Source organism: Cuculus canorus, chromosome 1 (genome assembly GCF_017976375.1).
Source record: "Cuculus canorus isolate bCucCan1 chromosome 1, bCucCan1.pri, whole genome shotgun sequence".
Taxonomy (NCBI): Eukaryota; Metazoa; Chordata; class Aves; order Cuculiformes; family Cuculidae; genus Cuculus; species Cuculus canorus.
In genome coordinates, this window is record NC_071401.1 from 76,078,891 (window position 1) to 76,104,786 (window position 25,896).

Below are 25,896 nucleotides of genomic sequence, written 5' to 3' on the forward strand. Positions count from 1 at the left end.
TTTTAACAAATCTTGGCATACCAAGGGAATTTCCAGTGAACTGGAAAAAGCAAATGTTGTGCCAGAATTTTTAAAGGTTAAACAGGATGATCCAGGTAACTATAGGTCAAGTAAAATCATTGCAATGTTGAAACTACGTACCTCCAACAAAAAATGGAGAGATGACAGCATGTCTAATGCCAGCCAGCAAGTCCTTATGGATAATAGATCTTGTCAAACAAACTTGATACTGCTTTTTCCAGGATCACAAATGAAGTTGACAAAGATAACTGTGCTGACAATAATACACTTCGACTACTTTATGACATTTTCTTAGTCTTGTTGTCACTGTGGTCAGGGACAAAACAACAGCGTGTAAAATCAGTGTAATCCAGGGTTAGCAAATTAATTAAAAACTGGCTAACAGAATCATCTTGAAAAGTGATTAATGTTGGGGAATATTCATCTCAGAGGTTGCTTCTAGTGGGAACTCATAGGAATCTGTTCTTGGCATAATACTGCTCAATAGCTTTATTAGTTACCTGGAAGAAAATATAAAATGATTGTCGAGTATATTTGCAGATGGAATGAAGTGGTAAGTTGTGGCTCTGAATAAGTTATACTGGCTGATCATATGGTTTAATAGAAAAAATGCAGCCAGGGAGACTGCTTTGAGCTGTCTGCTGCTGGAGAAGCATGGCTGGAGGGGATGCCTAGTACAGGGGCAGTGCAGTCAGATCCATCCAGGACAAGACAGGATTTGGACTACTTGTGCTCTAATTGCTTAGCTGTATTGGAATAAGTAAATTAATAATTGCCTCTTCACATAGGTGACTGTCTCAGGGATTACCTGTGCCCAGAAAAAACAAAGCAATCAGGCATCATTTCAAAATTAACAATGAGCTGGAACAGTTCTCCTGTGAAGAAAGGCTGAGAAAGTTGGGGCTGAGAAAGTTCAGCTTGGAGAAAAGAAGGCTCCAAGGAGATCTTGTTCTGGCCTTTCAGTACTTAAAGGACACCTATAAGAAAAATGGGGGCAAATTTTTTAGTGGGGCCTGTTGTGGTAGGACAAGGGGTAATGGTCTTAAACTAAAAGAGGGTACATTTAGACTAGATATAAGAAATGGGTTTTTTTACAGTGAGGGTGGTGAAGCACTAGAGTAAGTTGCCCCCTCCATAGGCAACATTCAAGGTCAGGTTGGATGGGCTCTGAGCAACCTGATCTAGTTGAAAATGTCTATACTGGTTGTAGGGTGAGGCTTGGACTAGATGACCTTTAAAGGTCCCTTCCAACACAGATTATTTTATGGTTCTGTGATAGATTAGGTTTAGGCTCCATGAGCAGATGGCATAGGAATTCTACCACCTATGTGCCTAGATGTTGTCACATCCACTGTAGGACCATGAATGCCTTCCTTCTTGAGCTATAAAGAAACTGTTTAATTTCAGTTTAAGATTGTTTCTTCCCATCCAAACGCCAGGTTCTGTAATGTCAGTTTGCTTGGTTTTGCTCACCAGTATGGAGATAGGAGCACAACAAAATACTCCTGTGGTGTATATAGAAGGCAGCACAGTTCTGACATCCAAATTATGTTGATGCAGCTTTACACCTCTTCAAAGTCCTGAGTAGTTTACGTTTGCTACCAGCCATCTTCATGCTGACATAGTCCTTCTTTTGGCTTTCTTCAGAGTGAAGAACTGTGTTTCTAAAAAAACATATATAATTCAGAATATAGAGGTTTCCCATTCTACTTTGTCTGCCCAAAAGAGAAACAGATAATTATTTGTTTTATGGAAGGAAGGTCAGAGTGTGCGATGCAATGGGAGTAATAAGGATTCCAAGGAAAATTGAAAAGAGATGAGGAGGGGGATGGCAAAACCAAGGGAAATCAAATCTCTTGCATATGTTTTAATCTAAAATGTGTTGTTATCTGTTGTGAGTGACAAATCCTATCATAGGTCCAAATGCTACAATAAATTACCTTCCCTACCCAGTCCAACATGTCGGTTCACTCATTAAAGCATTTTCAGATTTGGTACTGTTGATACCATGATTCATTTAATTGTGTGCCTTTTCTAGCACTTACATGCATGTTGCGGTATAGAATCTGTATCTGAAAATCAGCTCCCCAGCTGTCTGTGGCTTATAGTGCTCTCTAGCAGGGTATTTATTGTAGTAGATGTCTGGCAATGACTTGTTAGACTTAAGGTTGTGTAACAATTTCCATTTTTTATCATACTTTACTGTTTGGTTTAAATTTTTCCATGTTTTATGACATATACTTGATAAACTATTCCTCAGTGTACAATCTGTACCATGTCCAAAGCAATAAAAACACTGGCTGGATTCTTTTTCTAAAAAGATGTCAGTGAAATTTTTAGCTGCTGACTTGGGACAATTTACCATTATACTTTAGCATTGTCTAATTTAGCTATAAATTAGCATTTGTTTTCTTTCCAACCATGAATATTAAGGCGGGTAATAATGTAGTTGTTTTCCTCCTGTAGATTCAGGATGATGGCAGCATGTTGGTCTGTTTGGTTCATGGTTGACTAATTTTTCTTGTTTTCCTGAAGGATAAGATTTTCTCTCAGGTTTTAAGCATAGGCTCAAGGGCACGCAGAGCACGAAGTGTTTCTGTGAATCACAGTACAAAATCACTTGTAGACTCAGGGATGTACAAACACGGGCTTTTCTGTTAACCACACACAGGGCATCTTACTGTATTCTGCCTTTGGAAATGTTCAGAGAATCCAAAATATGGATGTTCTGAAGCTTCTGGGATTTCATCGTTGTGACGTTACAACTAGATACTATACTTGGAATAGTACTAAATGACAATTTGTTTTAATGCCATTTACAGTTTTTTGAAAAGGAAGCAACGAAATTTGTAGGAAAATATCCTCTTTATGACTCGTTCTCTTTTTTAACAAAAATTTTATACAAAATGTAAATATCGCAATTTGCTTGGGTAAGTTCTCAGGCAATAGGGAATGACTGAAGATCAATATTCTGTTCTTTTGAATTTGTGCCTTATGCAACAGTCTTTACTTACATAAGCCTCAGTAATTTTTCTCTGGGGTCGATACTTTCTCTGCATGTGAGGTACATTTAGAGTATTTTGAACAGCTGTGTATGGCACAGAGTTCCTGAGTCATAGATGAGAAAAGTGCATGTTGAAAATAATTCAGATTAAGGATAGCATAAAATATTGTCATATATAGGTCAGCTAAATTTGTTTCAAAGCTAAATGCTTCCTTTGCGTAGGAAGGCTGCTGCTAGGTGGAAGGGAAACGTATTGTGCATGGATTTTGTTTAAATTATTAAAAGCTATACCTTGAAGAATAATTCATTAGAAGAATGAATCTCTTGGTCAATAAAGGCATATGTCCAATGTGACAGTAAAACCAATAGTGTGTACTAGAGTCAATGGATAATGATTTTTCATTTGCCTTTTTTGTGTTTTCTTCCGATTTGACTCATTAGGATCATACGAGAGTTCAGACTGGATGGTAGGTCAGGAGATGGCAGAATCGGAGGGTAGTTCGAGTTCGGAGGAACCTTTGGACATCATCTAGTCCAACTCCCCTGCTCACAGCAGAGTCAGCTGCAGCAGGTTGCTCAGGGCTGTGCTTAGTCAGGTTTTGAACATCTCCCAAGGATGGAGTCCACAGTCTCCCTGGGCAGCCCATTCCATTATTTGGTCACTCTCACAGTAAAAAAGTGGTTTATTTGTTTCAATGGTATTTCATGTTTGTTTCAGTTTGTGCCCATTGCCTTTTGTCCTTTGACTGGGCACCACTGAGAAGAGCCAGGCTTCGTCCTCTTTGCATCCCGGTGAGGTGTTTATGCATATGGATAAGATAAGATAAGACCCTCAAAGATCTTCTATAGTTCATGTATATGAAGGTGCTGTTAAACACGACAGTCACTGGAATACTCTTGAAGCTCCATACATAGCTATGTTATGCCATGCTAATAGTAAGGATGGAGATCTTTTGTTTGCTGAGGGAAAAACACCTCCATGAAATGACATTCTGCCAGCCAAAGATAAAACACACATTTTACTATTGTTTCAGTAACAATCTATGGCTGCATTATTTGTATCTACATGTGTGTGTTACCTCTGGCTCTGTAGAGAGTAAATGTAGTTCATAGACCACACTTAGCTGTGCTGATGTGAAGATACTTGTGCATTTGTTTAGCTTCTCTTTGCACAGGTTCTTTTATGCTAGTGTAACTGGGTTCTGAGCAGGTGTTACTGAGTAAATGAAACAGCTTTTTTTTTTTTTTTTTTAAGGAAATATGGGAAAACTGGGTGTTTAAACCTATCCTTAAAGTTTTTGTGCCTTAGTTTTCCTGTTTGAAAGGGAATACTATGTACAGTACCTCGCAGCAGATGTTGAAAGGCTATAGTTCTAAAATATATCGAAGTATTCTGAGGTATTAGACTATTACAGGTGTGCTGGGACAATATTTAACGTTCTTCTTCTATTATGAATATGGATGCATGAATGCAGTATGAACAAGGTGCTTACTCTATTATTCAGGAACTGGTGTTAAGACTAAAGGCAGGGATTCTTTCACTCTTTCAGCTGCACAATGATGAGACTTTGGAGCAATACAAACTGTATCTTTAATTCTCATGGTTCAGCATCTGACTCGTGGGCATGCAGCCCTATTTATATGATTCCTTATCCTCTTCAGGGCCAGCCTACTCAATTAAAATAAAATTACTCAAGCTGATGATCCAGATCTCGGATTTACTTCAATTTGGATATAGAACCAACATTTGTGACTATTCATGAATTATTTGAGATAAATAAAAGACACAGTGTTGTTCTAGGAGTAGAGTATGTGTTATAGTGATTCTTGGGTAAGAGTGCACCAACATTCCTATGTAATGATAAACCATCTGTAACTATATATATACACTGCATATAATGAAATATAATAGATAACTCCTTCCAGCATAAGATGTATATATTGAAATAGTGTGAACTCTCAAAAGGGTTTATAAGAAGAGCTAATAAACCGCTGCTTTTTTCCCCTCTCCCCTGCTTTCTGCATTTCTTTTAAACTAGAGGAGAGGTGACTGTATGATTCCAGAAACAGTGAGGCTGGTTCTGAATTTGAAATTATCCTTCATAGTTGGAGGGTAGACAACTCCTGAAAAGATAAATCCATTTCTCAAATAAGAACTGTATTATCATGCACAGTTTCTTTCTCTGCTAGTAATTATTTATTCTCTTTGTAAATGCTAAGTACATTTTAAAAAATCAAAGACAGCATTAGAAGACAAGAAGATTTATTGGGCCGTAGTTCCAAACCCACCTTTTTAAAACTTATCAAAGCTATAGATCTTGGGAAGGATGAAGCAGGTAGGTTAAAGGTAAATACTTTCCCCAGCTTCCTTTAAAGATAAGCAAATTAGTTTCTAAGCCAACGGCATCTCTTTATCATGTGAAACAATGTGTGAATCAAAACTACACTGTGCACTTTTTTCATAGAGCAGTGAATACATACTATCAGTACTTGATGGTCAGCTTCCCAAAATCCAGATTGTACAGTGGAGAGGAAAATAATTTTTACAGCTATAAAAGTGGGGGGGTTGTCATACTTTGCTGTAGTTACATTTTCAAAAGAATGTAATGAGCTGTGTGAGGGCTATTTTTATGTGTGTTTATATGCAGAGACTTAAGAGTTTTCTGACCAAATATCACCTGTATATACATATGTATAAACAGTAGTTTCAAGTGTTGTGTTGTGCAGTTCCAGAAGTCCATTTGCAAACTTCTTTCTCTGTGTCTTTTACTTGAGTTGTATAGCAACAAGAATATAAATGCCTTGTAAGAAAAACAATAATTGGTGCAGAATTTTCTGAGTTCCCATGAAGGAAAAAAAATACACTGAGTATCTTGTTCTTATGCCATTTGCAAAACACTGCTTGCTTGGTATTTCCTTCTAGATCTCTTCACAGTTTTCCAAAGTCAGCTATTTTAATTTTTTCTTCAGCCTGAAAGTTGCTATACAGTGTTGGATCTCAGATGCAGAGCAAATATGGTAATTTTTAAACTACACAAACACAAACTACTACACCTTTCCAAATTTATTTCATAGCACCGATTTTGGTTCTGATCATTTCATGTCCTATTTTTTAAAGCTGGCATAAATATTGCAATATTATATGTGTATTAAGAAAACCGGATGTTGGGTGGAAGGCAGGTATCTGTAGGTCAAGATGGTTTTGCTAGTAAAAGTGCTGCACATTTGTCAATTTATTGCTATTCCTTATGGTTCTCCAGGCCCAGAGAAAGAAGCTGCGTCTTGCAGCTTTGCAGGTTGTGCTAATAGCCTGCACACTGGGGACTTTGTGCCTCCACGCTGTGGCAGTTACAAATCACCTCTCCTCACACCTCACCGGCGTAAGCTGTATTAAGACTCAACCAGCAGCAGAACCTATCTTGGTGCTGAAGTTCCTGAATGTGCCCTGAGTGTCAGCTGAGGTGTCCTATTTGCTACTACTTATAGGTGTATATTAGAACTGATAGAGGAACGTGGCTTATAGAAAATAAGCCCATGAAGTGTATATGACTGTGAAATTATCTTGTATAACGAGATCCTTAAAATACTGCACATCTCTTTGGATGTTTGCTTCCATGGACAGGGCTAAAAGATAACAGAAATCCCATTATTTTAGAAGGTAAAGGTGTTTTTTTTCTTGTTGTGGCCTTTGTAAGTTATTTCAAACCTTGCCCATAGATGCATTAAATTGCTAGATCTGTGTTGACATTTATTTGCAATTGTCAGTCTAATTTACGCACAGTGAGTGAAAAGGGGGATTATTTCAGACCTTGTTTTCAAAAGATTTTTTTAAGTTCCTCTTTCGATTGCTCATATTCTGTTTTCTGTCTGTATTATATTTCTCTTTTTGTTAATTTGCAGCCCTCAGAAAGGCTTAAACAGTGAGTGCCAAGTACTACTCATCAAAAGATCATTTCCAAGTTGTATTAATCTTTTCCAACATATTTTCCTGCATTAAAAAAAAAAAAGAAAGAAAAAAAACTGCCAAAAAATTCTTTGGCACATAATAAAATAATTTTGGGTAGCAGACATTTACTCTGAATTCTTGGCAGAATGTGAAGAGGTCAGATATCCAAGAAAAAAAAGGGTGTAACGTTTAATATTAGCGAATAATTGCTTCTACAAAACTTTGGGTAACCAGGCACACTATAATTTTGGCAACTGACACGAGCCACAGCTAGGGATCCTTTCTTTATATTTCCCAGGGACTGTGAAAGAGCTTGTAATACAGGACACATTTCCCAGGGTTCTGGAAATAATTTTAATCGTTCAGCAATCCTAATCTTGAAACAAATGTGCGAGCCCTGTTGTTCAGCTGATTTTTCTAAAAATATATTTCAACTGCAGTTCTCTATTTTAAATTGCTAATGTGTGTCCTTGTTAAGCCCTTTATGTAATTGCGAAGGTAAGTCTTAAAAAATAAGCAGACGCTGCCAAAAGCAGAGAGGCACTCTAAGATGTATTACCGAGAAAGAAAAAGCTCAGCGAGAAGAAGAATCTCAGTCTGCTGTGAATAATAAACAAGATGCAGTGTAGGATTTTTTCCCACCTATTTTTTTTAACTGTTTGTAGAATCTTATCAGTGGCTTGAGGCACCAGGCTCTTATTAACTGCAACCAAACATATTTTGGAGAAGCAAGTGTCCATTTTGTGAAACCTCTGCGTCTGTACACTAGGGTTTTATGACCATATTTTTATGGAAATGTAATTACATTTAGACAGAAACGTAAGGAGAAGCAAGGATAGGGATCCATGTTATAATCTCAGTTTTCACTCAGTGGATCGTATACGCGGGGAAATTCTAAGCTCTAAAATGGCAGGTGCAGTCAAGTACAGTGAAGAACATCATTGTGTTCTCTTGAGCAATGGGCAAGAAATTGTATCATTTACCTCAGGAAACTAGATTAGCATGTGTTAGGCCGAGCTTTAAGAAAATGCAGTTGCTCTCAGTTAAACTGTTTGCTTCTGGTTTTGCAGCCAGAACTTGCATTCAAGTACTCCCTCAGTGATACGTATCCCTTGCTTCTCTACAGTGGTAAATCTACACCTGCAGAAGTCTTAACCTAGTGTTAACTGTGCTGTTTGTACTTCATTAGTACTTGGAGGAAATTATTTTAATGGTCCTCTTTTGCTGTTCCGTTAGTGGAATTTCTTTAAACTGTAGTGGTGGGGCTCTAATTTATTTCAGATCTCCACATTGCATCACTCTTCCCTTCTAACCTTCCTGATTAGGGGGCACTCCCAAGACCCAGACGTCACACTAGGGAAGATGTTTTTCCACTGTTTGCGTCTGGTTTCTTGGGCAAGCAGCTGTGTGCCCAGTAGTGGAGTTACTTGGGTTTGGTAACATCGTAAAGCAGCCAATGAGATAGTGTGGGGACATCTTTTCCTCCTGCTTGTGATTTTCTTTTGACTCATTATGCTGTGGAATGTTTCTACTTCATGTGTCTAAATTTCCAGAGATTTTTGCCCGTGTAACCATTTATGGTCATAAAGATGACTTTCCTTCACCTTGACGCAACCATCTTTTTCCCCCTGCAGCCGAGATAGCTCTAGTCAGCTCTTACATGCCTTCCATCCTTGCATGAATTCCACGGTGGTCAAAGTGTCAGCTGTAATGCTAGGTGCAATACTACCTTAAGAAAACAGGTACTCAAGCAGGCAGAAAACTCCTGATTGCCAGTGGATCCAATTATAGCGGTTGCAGACTGGCTCTACCAAGCCCGAAGTTTTAATTATTTGTGTAACCTTGCTCATTTCTGTATCCTCTACTTGCCAAATAGTTTCAAAGAGAACAGCACATTACCTCAGAGATGAGGATTGGAAGAGATAGGATTGGGAATTTCCAGAAAGAAGCACAACACAATGTCACAGAAATCAACAAAATAGGAGATGTTATTTATTTCCACTTGGAGATGGTTAAATTGTTACAAAAGAAGAAGGGATTGTCAGACAGTTTATGCCCCCTCATTTTTTTTCTCCTCTCTCTTTCTATTGAGATACTCACATTGCTATTCTAGTGATTTCCGGGAATTGAACCTAAGATCCCTGGATTTGAAAACTTGAATTGGACTACTTGAGTTAAAGAAATAGGAAAAATTATTAAAGGAAATGACACAGAAGTCCCTATGAAATCTCACTATCTTCCACGGCAGAGGGCCACACTGGGCATTAGTTACATGAAGATTTGTGGAAATGACTTGTTACTTGTACTCAGTGTTGGGATAGAGACTGTTCATCATAGAGGTGCCCAAGTTGTGTGTGAGCAGCAGTTTGATGTTCGTAATCCTTTATTCCCTATTTCATTCTACAGTAACAAATGATTCACTGAAGAATGATATAGTATAAATAATTAAACTGAATAATTTGCAAATAACTTAGAGGCATCTGTTTTATAAAAAATTATTTGGGCAGTGTACTAGTTGAATTTACTGGGGAAAACTAGGTCCAATTATTTCACAAAAAAGAAAACTACTCAATAGATCGCTTAACTGTTGCTAATCAGGGCATCTCTGAGGCAACTCCTGAGTAACCAGCAAAGACTGAAACGCTTCAGAAGTCGTTGCTTCCACAGACCCTCTTTGTCATTATTCCCTTCACCTGTACAAACGCAGCAGTAGGTACTGTAGGAGTTACGATTTGAGATTGCAATTTAAACATGACTGCTTTTTATAGTGCTAAAGGGATCGGAAAATGAAAGGAGCACTTAGGGAATGTCAGTTAGCTGGATCTGTGATTGCCAGATGAGCTAGCACGGGGAATACTCAGCAGCACCCCAGTTGTGTGCCTAAAAGGAAGAGTCTTTCACTCCCAGGAGAGGTGAGACAGATCTCTGGAGAAGACAAGGCATTCCACTGGCTGCATGGCTGCCCAGTGCCCTTTCCTTCACCTATGTTTGAGAGGCATTTCTGCTGTAGTTGATCAAACAAGCACACAAAGAACAGCATTATGTTCATTAAATAAAACCTAGTCATTTGATGATAGATGACACATCTTCTTTTACGGGGAAGCCATTTTTAACTGAAAAAGGAGCAGGCAAGGGAAAAAATCTCCATCATCTCCATTTTTGCAGTTACAGCAAAATCTATCAGTGAAGTTTTGCAAAACACAGCCCTACATATGCATTTTTTGGCAGTGCCTAGGGCAAGAATTCCCAAATGGCTGTGTATGTACCACTGAGAATATATACAGACACCTCGGTGTGGGAAAAGATACAGCACAGAACCAAGACCTGTTACCACTGTTATTACAAAAAAAGTGAAGGAATCTCTCAATGAGGAATTTCATTCAGTTTTAGAGTCAAAACCACTTGCATAACAGTTTTGGGGTTTGGAGGGGTGTCATGTAAGTAATTTTTTCTGTCTTCATTATTTCCTCTATTCTTTTATGCTTCTGTAAAATCTTGCAAGACCTACAATTCCACAAGTGATTCACCTTCCTTTAAGATGATAATACCAAGTTCTACGCAGTTCATATTTTTTTCATGTATGATAATGTATTTACAGAGTGCACATAGTTTGATAGTTTATGGTTTTTTGCGTCTTTTTACAGTAGAAAAAAAATGGAAACCATTCTCTCAAGTCTGCTGAAAGATGCCATTTAGGGCGCTTATTGTGTCATGGCCCCCATGACTGTCGAGTTGCCTTATACAAAACTGATTCAGTGTGTAGCCGTGCTCTCTTCCCTCTAGCATGTGTCTTCAAAGGGTTTACTGCATTAAGATTTCATTTATTGGTGCCATCTGAATATAACTTATTGTTTTATTGAGTGATTATTATGGTCACCGAAATGACAGAACTTGTGGGAAATGCATATGGACACAAATTAGCAACTTTCTTTCATTTCTCTGCTACTACAGCGTTTTGAGTTTGGATCTATTCTAATGTCATCCCTACCACATCCTTTCTTCAGATCCTCACTTGCAGAGCACCTTCTGTCTTTGCTGTCACTCCCCAACTGCCTTGGCAGCCTGCACAGTCACTGGAGGAAGAGGAGGGTGGTCACGTCTTGGTTTTACATTCTCCAGTGTGGTTTCATGAACTTACATGTAGGGCCAAATTAACACTTGTAACACAAGCTAACATTAAAAATACCTTGCTTTTGTTTAATATAAATAATCTTTCTGTAAGACTGGACTGTGGAGCTGCAACGTTCCTATATGATTCAGTGTACTCACATGCAGAGCCCTAAAGAGAACTGATGACATCTGGTAACTATAAAAGCAAAGCTCAAATGATTCTTCAGCCTTATCAGAAACCTGACAGGGGTGCAGCTTCATTCAGGATTTTATTAACTGTGTGTGTTATTTTAAAACCAGTCTGCTTTCATATGAGCCTTATAAAAATGCTACGGTAGTACCAGAAATCAGGAGGTAATTAGCTGTCAGTTGGTGGGCAGATTGAATTGCTTCTGTTGTGTCTGTCTTTCTTTTAAATACAAGTGTATGGGAGGATTTTTCCAAGCGAAGTTAGTAACAGTGTCCAGCAGCACCCACTTAAGCTGTTTTGCTCCACAGATTTTCAGTATTTGGATCTTATTGGATAAGTTTTTAGGAAAGTTTGTTACAGCTGCTGGAGGTGTGTGAGCGAGATTGCTCTTCAGTGATAGTGTAGCCACAAGTTTTGTGTTTCCTTATCTAACAGATGCTTTGGTAATAGTTCCTTAGCATTGAGAGAAACAGCAAAATAACCTGCAGCCAGGTGCGATGTATTGCTCTTTGGTGATGTGGTGACTCAGTACTGGGTAAAGAGCTTGGTTAGCTGCATGCCACAATCATCTGTCTGCTGGCAAAGATGGAGCTTGAAATATGCCAGCAGCCAACTGAAAAGTCTGAAAGATACCAAATGCAATAATAACAGGTACGAAGTCACAGTTAAAATTAAGCCTTCTGTAGATCCACAGTAATGATTTTCTGCTTTTTTTTTTTTTTGCATCTTCTATCGATGTTTGTTGGTTGCTGTTTTTATGCAATCTACTTTCTGCTTGAATCAGAGACCGTGATTTCTTGAGATGTTGACACACAAACTAGGTGCTGGCTTTTTTAGCAGTCAACCACGGTGCTTCTGGACAACAGCTTAATTATCTCATCCTTGTCCATTCTTAAGTACATTTGCCTGTTTATCCATCATGCATTTAAAAGTCCAATCTTCCTAAAGAAGAGGTATTGTTATTTTTATTGTTGTTGATTAATTTAAATACACACAAATAGAAATTAACTGGGATCTGATTCTCTAATTCTGGTTTATTGCATGCCATGTATTTATATATACATTGAGATTTTAGTGTTCAGTGATTAAGCCCTATTTCTCTGAGATACAGACTGTGTAGGCTCAATGCTTGATTCCTTTCTCATTGTGGTACCCAGTAATTTGTCCTACAAAACTAATAACAAGGGGAAAACACTGCTCTGCAAATTTTGAAGTCTATTTTGGATGCAGCAGGAGGTCCAGCAGATCATAAACTAGACCAGGACATAAAGAGCAATACAGGATAAGAATTGAATCAGTGATTAAATAAATGATACTGTACTTTTTCAGGCATTTTTTTCCTGTGCTTTATTTTCATGCCTTGTAATCGTATGTACTTCAGCTCATAAGTGGACCTTCCACTTCCTAAAAAGTATCCAAAGCGTCTCAAGTATCCCTCAAAACTGAGGCAGTGCCATGAAGGGAAGCTAGAGTTAGGAGAGGATAGGACAGAGGCTGTTATCAGGAGGAGACAAACAGTGGCAAAATAAAGTGTGTAGGGGGAGAGAATCACAGAGAAATACATACCTCGGTTACAAACGTGGGAGGCATTCTGCTTCTCAGCTTGTTTTTGCTATCTATCTACAATCATAATTGAGCTAGCTGCAAAAAGGATCTTGAAAACAATTTGAGTGGGAGAGAGAAAGCATTGCTGTGGAGCGAGCCCAAAATCCTGTCCTCCAGCCCACACACAATTGGACATTACAGTGATATAGGGGAAATCCCTTAACGGACAAAACTATAAATGAAACTACTGTTGACAAGGGGAAGAGGCACAGCTATATTTAACGGAAGTATTTTCATTTGAGAGCTGCTTTCTTTTTCTTCTTTTTTTTTTTTTTTCTTCTTTCTTGCCTAGTCGGTGGAGACTGCAAGGGCTCTTCCTGTTTGAGATAGCGCATGGGTGGTTTCCCCAAGGCTTTTAATGTTAGATTAATGCTCTGGAGACAGTGTGGTGACAAATGGGTTCCTACAGTTATATCTACATCCTGTTCCCCCATCCCCCTCCCGCATATGCCGCTATGTACAGTCGCTCTGCAGCACTCGTCTTCATACCCAGCAACAGTTTTCAGCAGCCTCAGACAGCGTTTAAGGCACAGCTCTTTCTTTAAAATGTGTCCAGCAAAATTCTTTAATTTTCAGTGCCATCACCTTCGTTACCCCTTGTGTCTAGGACAGTAACAAAAATGAAACAGGGAAGAGAGAAAGATTTCAGGTTAAAGGACAGTCTGCTGTACTGGCTGGTTGTCTGCTCTTTGTCAGATCCCAAATAATTACTTTTCCTATTACTGTTCACTTTCAACATACAGGTTCACAGGAGCGGCCTTTCTGTTTTTTCACATTTTAATGGCAATGCTCTGCACATCATATTGTGCTCAGCAATAAATGAGCAGAGGATTTGAAATCTCTTCCCTGGTAGAAGTGAATGGCTCCCCTGTGTCAGCTGCATCTATTCCTTGATTTTATACAACTTGTGTGCTGATAGAGGTTTAAATATTTAGCTTCTGCAAACACCAGTACTGAAATGCAGCAAGGGAAAATGGCGATTTGAGGCACTTTGTTTTTTAGTTGGGGTTGCCCTTGGTGGCAATTCCTATTTTTTATGTGTTTGGGTTTGTTTTCGGTTATTGCAGTTTTCTGGTTATTTTCCTCTGCGTGCATTTCCATTTCTGTACAGCCTCCCCTATGTGTGCAGTGTGCAGGGAAGGGGGATGGGCAGCAGCATTGCGGGGTAGTCAGGATGGCTTTGGTTTACCTCCCTGGCTCCATGCAGCCAGCCCGTGTCCTTCTGCTTACGTGGCAGCGTCTCTCAGGTCTCGGAACAGAATTGTTTTTAGACCATGAAGGTGTATCTGGCTGGTGCATTTAGATTTCGTGTCATGGCTTCCTTTTCTTGCTCTCAGGTTTCTCCCACTCGGCCTTCACCTTCGGTATTGAGAGCCACATCAGCCAGTCCAACATCAACGGAACACTAGTGCCACCTGCCGCACTCATCTCCATCCTCCAGAAGGGACTCCAATATGTGGAGGCCGAGATCAGCATCAATGAAGTAAGTACCCCTGCCACCACCAGCTCCACTCATACCTATGACTGCACTGGTGAAACGATGAGTTCTAACAGCCTAGAGATGAAAACCATCAGATTTCTTTTGTTCTGGTTTCACTTTGTCTCTCCCACCAGCAGAGAGCTTGTCAGGAATTAACCCCGGACAGCAACTAAGCACCATGCAGCTGCTTTCTTACCTCCCTGCGTGCCCCTCCACAGGAACGGAGAGGAGAGTGGAAAAAGTAAAACTCCTGGGTTGAGATAAAAGCAGTTCAGTAGGGCAGCAAAAGGGAGGGGGAAAATAATAATGATGATGATGATGATGATGATGATGATGATGATGATGAAGTACAATTGCTCACCACCCAGTGACCAATGCCCAGTCCATCCCTGAGCAACAGTCCCCGAACACTGAACTCTGGCCCCTAGCTGACTTCCCATTTATATACAGAGAGCATGACGTTGTATTGTGTGGAGTATCTCCTTGGCCAGCTTGGGTCAGCTGCCTGGTTATGCTCCCTCCCAGCTTCTTGTTCACCTGCTCACCAGCAGAGCATGAAAAAGACTGAAGAAGTCTTTGATTGTTGCTATTATCAACATTCTTCTCATCGTAACTCTAAAACACGGCAGCCACTGGGAAGAAAATTAACTCTAACCAGCCAAAACCAGGAGAGAGCTGAAAAGCTCTGAGCTAGAAATGTGTTTCAATTTTTAGCTGTGGCATTGAAGTCTTCTTTTCACTGCTTAAAAGGATTTTATGGTGTTTCCACTACCTAGGTCATCAAATCTGATGTGCGCAGACTCTTGCAGCAGACAAGAAAATGTATCTGTGTTTGAAAGTTTTTCTTGCGTTTTCAAGGTCACAGCAGAATTTGGCAGGAAAAGCCTTTGGTGTAGGTTAAAACTTCATTCCCTGACACCTGCTAGCAGGCAGTACTGCTTGCAAGCCTGGTCAAAAATCCATGGAGATCGCTGGAGAGATCGTCTCTCATTTCAGTGACTCTGGCTTAGATCATGTAAGACCAGGTATTGTTCTCTCATGTACGTGGCAGAACGGTTGAGTGCAAATTCTGACCCTGTCTGCGGCACTGGTTGTCTGTGGGGATTGTATGAACAGCCACAAAAGTGTCTCTGTTCTCCTTGAACTGCCAGAGAAAACAAAGAAGGGATGTGGGAAGAGCCAGCATTTTTGCCCTGCCAACCTTAAAGGCATGATGCTTCGAGAGGGAGTGAATGAAGCATGACAGATACGCAAGTACTCCATTACAAAGTATTTACCATAGATATTTGTAATCGACAGAGGTCTGTAATAAATATTAATGCATAAAAAGCTATTGCTTTTTACTCTGTAGCTGAATGTAGCATGTGAACAGCATGAGTGAGAACAAAGGAATATGAAACAGAGAGAAGGTTGTGTTGTTTGCAATGGGTAGTTTGGAAACTCATTTGTTTTTAACACAAACATTCTGTCTGGTTTTCATTTTATGACTCAATACTATGTTTAAGAGTTGTATTATGTTTTATTTTTTAATTGGGGCAATGACATTTGACATTCATGCCAAGCTGCACTTTTATACAGTTGCAATAACAAACCAGTGTTAGGAATCTGTCCCAATTTGCTGCTACTTAACGTTTTGCGCTGTGCCTGAAATTAGATCTACAGTTAGAAACTTTCAGCCATGAACAGCACCTACCAGAGCAGGTTGTATGGCAGCCATAGGGGTCCGCTCCTGCGCATCCAGCTTCAGAATTGGCCTCAGCTGGGAGAATAATCAGAAAATATGCATGTTGTCACCATTAAGATGTATGTTGCTCTCGGTGGGGTTTGATTCTTTTCAAGTACATAGAGCAAAGGCTATTCTTTCCAACATCTGTACACCAATAACGGTTATGTATGTGTCTTTCTAGGTGTGCATATTACTTAAAAGCAGCAAGTAATCAATGAGCCTATCAACTAATGTGTATAAAATTAAAGTATTGTTTGTGATCTGTGAAAGAGTGGTCATGGAAGTAGTCCAGGGAGCAGTTTTAAAGTTAAAAATGTAAGATGCCAAAACCCATTGGCAAACATTTTTTTCATTGTGTAGCAAGGACTTGAGCCAGGATTCAAATAAATGTCAGTAGAGACATTTACATAAAAAATGTTGAGGAGAAACAGAGCATATATTTTTTCTTCTCTAATGACTCTTTCCTCCTTTTTCTTTCCCACGAGGAAACAAATATGTATTATCTTAATGTTGTAATTGTAAGGAGTAATTTGATGAATAGTCCAACAGGAACATACTAGTCGGCTGTTTGTCTTTTTTATGTATTGTTATGTATATATGTTACATTGTTTCCCAGCTACTTCATCTAACCATATCCTAATCTTATCTGTTACTCCTCAAACACAAATGTTTTAGTCTTGGGTCTTGATTATTTCAAAGAATTAAAGGGAGTATGCAGAAGATCAGTAAAATGGCACTTTACAGAGGCTGCTAAAACCTTTTTCTTCTATTTAAGGTAGTAGGAAAGTGAAAGTGAAGGAAAGCTGATTAAATGTAGCAGTTGTTGATCTGATATTAAATCTTAAAAAAACAGCCCTTAAAGGTTAACTCAGTTGTTTCTTAAATCTGAAGCCTAATTTACAGAAATAAAAATGAAAGTCATAACTATTATGAATAAAACTAGCGGAGTAAAGGATAAATAATGGTAAAACAGTCCTGTACAACTGGCTACAGCTGATGGTGCCGGGCTGATGAATGCCATGTAAGAAACCACTGAATTTGTACATGCATCTTGTTTTGATTGAGAATGATTATTCATCAACTGCTTCCATTCCTATGCCTCTACAAGCACAGGAAGACAAACAGTTGAACCAAAGTCTGTTTGCCTTTGTTATGGCTTCAACCATGACTCTCTTTTTTTCCAAATATAAAATGAAAACATGGATTTTTTTTTCCCTGCAGCGTAATTTTTTTGAATCTGTAAAGATTTTCTGTAGAATTCCAATAAATGACTTACCAAATGGATTTCTAAGTGGAACACAAGTACCACTATCGTAGATCTGAGAGAGGGATGGTCTGTCATAATGTGGCACTGTTGGTTAGGTCAAAATGAAGTATCTTCACACAACCTAGTTTTGTTTCTTAATATCATTACCTCTTTGCCAACCTCAATGATGACAATCCTAAACTTGCAGTTTCACTTCTGTTCATTTTTCCTGCAGGATGGTACAGTATTTGACGGCAGGCCAATAGAATCACTGTCTCTGATAGACGCGGTGATGCCTGATGTTGTACAGACCCGGCAGCAAGCATTCAGAGAGAAACTAGCTCAGCAACAAGCCAGTGCAGCGGCAGCAGCAGCAGCAACAGCAGCAACGGCAGGAGCAACGACGACTGCTGTTTCCCAGCAGAACACACCAAAGAACGGAGAAGCCACTGTGAATGGAGAGGAGAATGGGGCACATGCAATAAGTAAGCTGACCCTTGCAGTTACTTGGCACTACTGGGCAATTTGAGTTTCAGTAGTATTCCTGTACTCGGTTGGTGTCTGCAAGATGATAGAACTCAGGGAAATCATTTCGGGGGAAGGGGAGTTGAAGTATTTCTAGAAAGGCTGGTGAGTAAAATCACATTTCACATCACAGTGCTGTGTTTTACTGGTGTCAGAATCCAAAAGCTTTAGGTATTGTCAGAATTGCAAGTTGAAGACAGCGTCAAGAAGTGGAGCTGTATGCTCTCCTTGGAGCAGGCTACCCAGACTTCAATCATATTAACAGCTTTATAGGTGCTTTTGGATGTTCTATAAAAGCTGGGACAAGTTCTAGCCACAGTTAGTAATTTTGGCCTGGCTACAAGGGATATAGGTTGAGAGACTGGGACCTAGGGTCTGTGTAAATGAAGCATTGCCAGAGCATAGCCTTGAGTACTAACTAACCTATGATTATCCATAGCCTTGGCATGGCCCTTGGCACAGTTTGGCCTATACCAGCTATCCATTCTTGTACAGCATGACAAAGCACAGGATAGAGGGTCGCATGTGCCGAGGACCATTCCCGGTAGACAGCTGTCCAGACAGTCTGTCTTGAAGTCACAGAGGAAAAAGTTCCTCACTCTTTTATTTAGTAGCATATGTTTTGTCATATAGTCCACTGCAGCTATATTAAGTGAAAGTCCTGCCTTCCCAAGACTTTCTGAGTCTGTGGGAACAGTCAGTTCTCAAGAGCTCTGAATTCACCTTTATTTATTGGTGATGACAGGAGGCTGTGCTTATATTTTAGATATCTAAAGTCAGACATATAAAACAAGGAGTGGACATACCTGCTTGTGTAACTAGATCTTGATGACTGGGCTTACGCTGTGAGGTAGATATGATTAACGATTCTGGTTTCAGTGTGCAAGCCATGTTAGGGCACTGGCTAATTTCTGAAACAAGACCTTAATGTCTGATTACCTTCCAAGGTAATGCTAGAGGAACATGCATGGCAGGTTTTGTAGGAAGCCCTAACAGCTCTTTGGCTTAGTCAAACAACAGGTCAGGATTGTAGTTGTGCAACAGATTTTATTTGTTCTGCAGTGCAGATGCCTTATCAGTCTCCATCTTCTCTTTGATCTCAGTAGGTTCCTCTGTGGGTCAGTGAGAAAAATGCTTTTCAACTAGGTTTTACTTCAGAGAATGCTGGTTAGACGGGATAGTTTCCCCCAATAAAACTTCAATAAGTTAAATTATATTTTTAATTTGAGAAAGCAATTGTAAATAAGTTCTGAAAAAAATTAAAATATTAATCTGGTTTTAGTCTATAGATTGCTTATGTTTTAATTCCAACTGACCCTTTGTTTTGAAATTGAATTGATTTCATATGAGAAGGGGTGCAAACAGGAATGAAAGCACTTTCAAATGTAGCAAACGCTGACATTTTGTTAGTTGACACTTTCATTCAGCTGATTTATGAAAATTTTAGGGGAATGTCGTCCTGTCTCAGGACCAAACCCACAAATTCTTAAGATAGAAAAGTAATTATTGGTTCATCGCTGATACAGAATTGCTCAGACTAACTTCCTTCTGATCCAAAGAAACACACATACTATTGTGTTAATAAAAGGAAAGCCTTGCAGATCAGTTCAGATGTATGACCATGCTCTATGCCTTGATTTCTCAGATCTGCCATTTTATTATTAAAGGATAATAATTCTTATAGCGTTTTTTAATGGAAGGATTTTCACGAAGAGTCTCAAACCTTTCTTGGCTGAGGAGGAAAAGTCCTGTATGACTTAATATCATCCAATAGCTCTGTCTGGAGCAGGATGCAAGAACATGGTGCTGTGTTGTCTGATAAAATTTTGCAGAGGTAGGATATGAGTTAACCAAGAACTCCACCAGACAGCAAATTTCAAAGCATTACTGTGGCTAAGCAGTCAACCAAGAAGACAAGTTAACTGAACAGTGGAAAAACAGAACGTCCTCGAGAAGTGGCTGGCCAGCTGTCATGTGTTGTTATTAGCTGCTATTGTGCCAGTTGGTCATCCTGGGTGAAGAGGAGAGGTCTGCAGTTTCAGAAAGAGGCTTTGGAGAGAAGCTGCTGAGAAATCCAGAGACAGCCAACTCTCTGATCTATGTGACTCCCTTACCTTGGGAGGACTATAAGCATTCTGGCTGAGGCATTCAGAAGGTTTCAGCAAGGTGATGTAGCAGAACCATAGATGAAGATTATACATGGGAGATGCACATAGAGCTGCAGAACTGGCATTCTTACCCTGGAACAGAATCTGCTTAAATAAGCTCCAAGATATCTGCCTCATTAATTATCGGAAACCACTAGAAATAAAGACTAACAGATCTAGCTGCCAATTTACCGCATGAGTCTGATTGACACTGTTAACAATTACATTTCCCTCTCTTGTGGTAAAGTTAGAAAAACACAGTTACGTTAATGAAAGAACAGAAGGGTCATACCCTTTCCTTTCATAGCTTATGCAGGGCAAACTGTATATCCAGCCTTACGTTTTCCCTTAGCACTGTGTTCGGAGAGTCTGCTTAGTCTAGGACAGACTAAGATGCAAGATCCAGCAAGAGCTTAGATAAGGATGAAAGGTTTAGGATGGGTAGGACAGAAGTTTAGGATAGGACATAGGATGGGTAAGGTGAAAGCTGGGAGACCTTCTGGGTAGAGAAGACTGCTGATACAAAAGAGATGAGAAACTTTCCAGACCTTTTTCTCTGTTGTTGGATTCCACAGAACTGACGTAAATAGGAATGGTTTTGGTAACTGTGCTAGTACTTATTCATAACGTGGAAGTTGCCCATATATCAGCCAGTCATAAAAAGGCAGGATGGATAAAAGAGATGTCTTTGATTAAGTTTGCATTTATTCTGACATGGAGTTCTCCACGACACTATAAATCTTCCAAAAAAGTGTTAATGTGTTTGATATAATATGATATATTTTTGTATGTGTCATACTTAATATAATATGACTGGATGATTTGGTTTAAGAAAAGGAGAGACGGAAAATAAATCTAACAATAGCAACAGTTTGAAGGCAGATTTAAATACTAAATAAATGAAATTACTGCCTTCTATTGCTGCTTCCTGGGTAATGTTTTCAGCTTGGAGTTACTTAAAAAATTAGTAAGAAAAGTAAAAACTGGCTTGTTGAAATGGAGCCAAAGTTTGGATTGTTTTCCAGCTCCAATATTTTTAGTGTCATTTGTTTCATTATATTTGCAAGGATTGGCTTGGGTTTAAGAAAAATGAATCTCTGGAAAAAATGCTGAGCCCAGTCCCCTTATTATAAATACAGCTGTAAAGAACAACTTCAGTGACAGGCCTGTCAAAGATTTCAGTGAAAAAACATGGTTCCTGAAAACAGACAGGGTTAGCATTGGTAAGATCTTAAAAATATGTCCTTTTTAATTTGGAGAAAAATTACTTACTGGTATGTTAGAATTATATTTAAAAAAAAAAAAAACTAATCATAATAGTTTGGGGAATATGACTTTTAATTTACAATTAGTTGAGGATTTTTAACACATTTGAGGAAGAAAATTAGAAGAATATAGCATAGACTTCACCAAGCATCCTCTGGCCTTTAGAAAACGGTTTGTGTTAACACTTGAGTCCTCTATGTGATCAATGATACGAATGAAAACAAGAAGAAAACACATAAAATATGAACATTTGCGAACAATTTCTGAGAGACTCCTTATCTTTCCCTCTCTTTTCTCCTGGACCATCAAAACTGTGGTGTCAAAATCATTACTGGAAGACAATAGAATATGATCCTGCAGGTATTCCATTGCACTCAGAAGCCAGTCAGTCTTGCTGATACTAACGCAGATATCAACCAAACAAGGTTATTTTTTTCACAGCGTGACTATTAGTGGATTTTTTTCACAGTTGTTAATAACATTTGAAGCGTGTTCGTCCATCTGGCCATGTACAAACAAAAAATATTTCCAAAGTATTAGATGGCCTTGCTCTGATAGCACCTCATGACTCTGGGACCTTGGACTAATGCTGCTTTCAAGCTGTCGTTTGGTTTTATTCAAGAGTGGAAAGCAGCTCTGCCTTCAGAGCCAGGCAGGTAACAAACAGTAGGATCCTTTGTGGTCAAAGTAGCATCTCATTTAAATTTTTCAAATTTAAACACTTGAAAGATCTTCTTGATTTATCCCCAGCTTCCAACTCACACTTTAAACAGGGCATAGATGAATGCATTGGCATTAGCATGCTCCTGTTTTTTCTCATGAAAATATGCTTTAAACCTGGTGATTCTGTGCTGTGCTGAGAAATAGAGGACTGTGAGTTTAGACTTTTATCTTCTGGTGGGTTTTAATAGTGCTTTGCTCTTTGTTGCCATGATTGCTCAGAATATCACACCAAAGTTTCTAGCTGCTAGTGTCAAATTAAATCTCAAGAGTAGTATATCCTGATGGTATTAATTTGAGTAGTTATACATATAGGAAATTATCAAGGACAGTGCTCAACAAAGGGACTCAGCATAGGTGCAGGGTTTACAAATAGGCATTTTTAACACGTTTAGTTTTATGCAACAAGCCCATAGGTAATCTATATAGTTAAAAATATAGATATTTTTAATTAGAAATTTGAGCTGTAAAACTACTGTTAGTCTTAGTCTAATTTTGATTCCCACTGCTGTGCAACTCATCGAATTACATGTGAATTCCATTTCATCTATGGCATAGATATGGCACAGACAGTGTTAATAGAGCACCACACCAAATACGCAATGAGAAGTGTTACTTGTGTGACTCAGCATAAATTAGGCAGAGGAAAACAGGGTGTTTGAAGGCCCGGTTAAGGGTAAAAATCTGGAGATCTTCCTTTCGATGGCAGTTGTGTAACATCATAGTCTTTTTTGCCCGTCAATGGGCAATAGCTCAGCAGAGCTTGAGTGTCGGGACAGATGGCTGATTTTAAATGCTATAAACATGTGGCAATAAAGGAGCATAATTATTCTACTTGTGAACCTATGGACCTCCATATGTGATTAAAGAATGACTAACTAAAAGACTTAACCCAAAATGAATACTTGGATTTTGATCAATCATAGTGGATCAGCTGGCCAAGGCATTGATTAGATAACATGAGGCTGCCTTTTCCCCAGCCTGCCAGCTATCTGTTCTTGGATGTGCTTTCTGTGAAATGGGCCACACTTCTGTATGTAACATCTGCCCTTTGCTTTTTCAGTGTGTTACCTGTCCTTGATTGGTGTCATGTTCACAGAGGATAATCTTGTGGTGTTGCCAGGAAGTGTAGCTGAATGAGGAAGATTTATATTGAAGCAATGAAAATCTGGAGTGAAAACGTAGTTCAGGATGCAAATTGAAAGGAATTGCAGCCACTAAGGAAAATTAATCATTGAAAATTCATTTTTATTCCTTAAGGAAATAAAAAGCTTTATAAAAACAAAGTTATTTAGGCTGCAGTCTGAAGAACCCCAGAGTTACAGCATGTAGGTTAAGTGGATCTGTGCCTCACTTGGTACCTTTGCATGTATTATGATACCATTGAGAAGGTGATCACTGACTGTTCTACTGCCATGCTCAGTGAATGAGACCCTTAATCAGTATATTCATCTGTGAGTAGCAACACATATTGCTTACAGGACACTATATAAGAAAATGTAAGTTACTTTTTTAAAAGAATATTATAAAGCTCTTCTCAAATGTGGCAGTCTGCTATTTTAGTAAATCTGTAAGTCATTGTTAATGAAACCTGTACTGAAATAAATGCTAACTATTTTTTGAAGAAAAGCTACACATATTTATGCAAAATATTTTGGAAAACTCTACATTTTGAGGAGATACCACAAATTTGAATCCTTATAGGGAAGAAAAAAAGAAAAAGAGTAATACGGTTGGTGAACACAACACAGAATATTATTTACAGTGTATACATTGCTGTAAGTTTTAGGCCATGGATAGCCACCTGTTTTTAAGGCAGAGCTAGCAGCATCTTGCAAACTACTTGTTCTGGTATATCTCCTTACAGATAATCATTCAAAGCCAATGGAAATTGACGGGGATGTTGAAATTCCTCCTAACAAAGCAACAGTCCTTCGGGGCCATGAATCAGAGGTGTTCATCTGTGCCTGGAACCCTGTCAGTGACCTGCTAGCATCTGGGTAAGACCATGACTGAAACCAGCTGCTGCAACTAGAGTGTATTTAGAGGTGCAAGAACTTGAGAGCATTTACTAGAGATGAGTGACTATTCTCTCGACTGTTTTTTCAGCCTGTAACTGTTTTCTTCAGCAGTACTGTATCTATGTAGGAGTTAAGTAATTATAATGTGACATAGAATATGAAGAATTTGCACATTTGAGATGTACACTCTATGGCCCTGAATGCACGTATTTTTTTGAAAGTCTTTTAAAATAACTGTGGGTAATTCTCAGAGTATTTGAAGTGCGTGTAATCTACTCCTACTGCTCTGAGTTAACGGTTCATGTTGGGGTCTCAGAAAGTCTTTGGCATCCAAGTTTTCTTTTTAAAAGTGTTGATACACTGAACCATAGTTTCCTTACGCTGTATCTGCATTAGTGTGGTGCACAAACAGGAGTAGATCTGTAGAGCAAAAACTACTGTGTGACCTTATGTCACCACTGCTTGCATGGGACAGGGCACCTTAGGGTGGGACCTAGTTTTGTCCAATGAGTTGAACATTAAAAAGTGATTTGAGGTCATGTTTTGGTTTATTGTCGTTGGAAAGGAGTCTAGATTGTGTTTTGTAGGACTGCCCAGCAATGACAATCAAAGCATAGTAAGTGGGACAGTCAAGAAATTGAATTACAAAAAGCACTTTTGATCCAAACAAAAATGCTAGTGTAAACATACCCTGAGAGCTATATACAAACACTGTTGATATCTCTGTTTTCTTATGCCTAAAGTTAAACCTTAAAAAGAAGACTAAATTTAAGAAGTCTAGCTGAGAACATGGGGAAAAGCTGGTAGTAAGGAGAGAAGTGCGTCGTCTTCACTTAAGTTGCATAGCCATGACAGACGCATTTTTTTCAAGGAAGAGAAGAGCTCTTATTTTACATCCAACTTTTTGCATGGTCTTGTATTTGTTGACTAAATCCATGAAAACAAGCAATTAGAGTGCAAATGGGAAAGAATAAATAGGAAAAATAAATATCAGATTAGATAAACAGCACGAGATCTCTAAGAAAGTGAAGAAAGCAGTTTCCAAAGGATGGTTTTGAACAACAAACTGGATTTTTAGAAAACCTGTTTCTTCTGAATATGCTTTTTTTCTGGAATGTCCAGGTCTGATAGTACTTTTAGCGCCTGTAGCGCTAAGTATCTTTGTTTATTAATTTTAAATGGATATAGCAGTAGAATTTGCAAAAACTGTATGTAGGCTTTTTTGATTAAAAACTTTGGTTTGGGTTTCAGCTCTTTTTTTCTATAGGCTGAATGAGTCTCATGGTTTGTGATAAGGTCCCTGGGTGATGCCATGATACGGACAATAGCAGTAATAGCAGCCGCATTCCTACGCCATGCATTTGCTGTATTTTCTACTAACCATATTCCTCTACCTACTCAGTTTTCTAGTGTCTCTGGCAATTTTCCTTGGCAGTATTAATTGTCTGTAGCAAAGCTCCAACTGAAATGGCTATTATTAAGAAGGGAAGTCCTGATCATTAAGATCAGTCTCCAATTAAAATAGGCAAGCATGAGACAGCTACTTTATGGATATTTTCCAGTCCTCAGCATGCAGCTGAGTGAGATTTATTTCACGTGTAAATAAATAAATATTAGTATTGAGGATGTGGAAGGTCTGTAGCATATGGTGTTCCTTAATCATCCTGGCCCAAATCTCAGAAGATATTTTCAAGGAAAATGAGTCAAGAGAAGACGAAGAATCTATGAAGTTCATGTAATGTTGCTGCTTACATAATGATCCATAAATCAACATCAAATGGTCCCGAACGAACGTGCTTCTGTACTTTTCTGATTCTTCATTATAGACTTAAATGCTTTGACTATCCATCAATAACGTTAAATCATGACCTAATAGTGAAGAAAACCTC

General features: G+C 38.8%; 1 protein-coding gene across 5 annotated transcripts in view; it reads left to right on the top strand.

Annotated features, from left to right (window-relative positions):
• The window catches only part of TBL1X (transducin beta like 1 X-linked), a 196,404-nt gene that overhangs the window by 144,253 nt on the left and 26,255 nt on the right, over positions 1-25,896 (top strand). For all 5 annotated transcript variants that reach the window (XM_054078594.1, XM_054078604.1, XM_054078624.1 and 2 more), the window contains 3 exons: positions 14,214-14,359; positions 17,564-17,813; positions 23,854-23,986. In XM_054078594.1, coding sequence (XP_053934569.1) covers positions 14,214-14,359; positions 17,564-17,813; positions 23,854-23,986 — 529 coding nt within the window. The remainder of the gene's footprint in view (positions 1-14,213; positions 14,360-17,563; positions 17,814-23,853; positions 23,987-25,896) is intronic.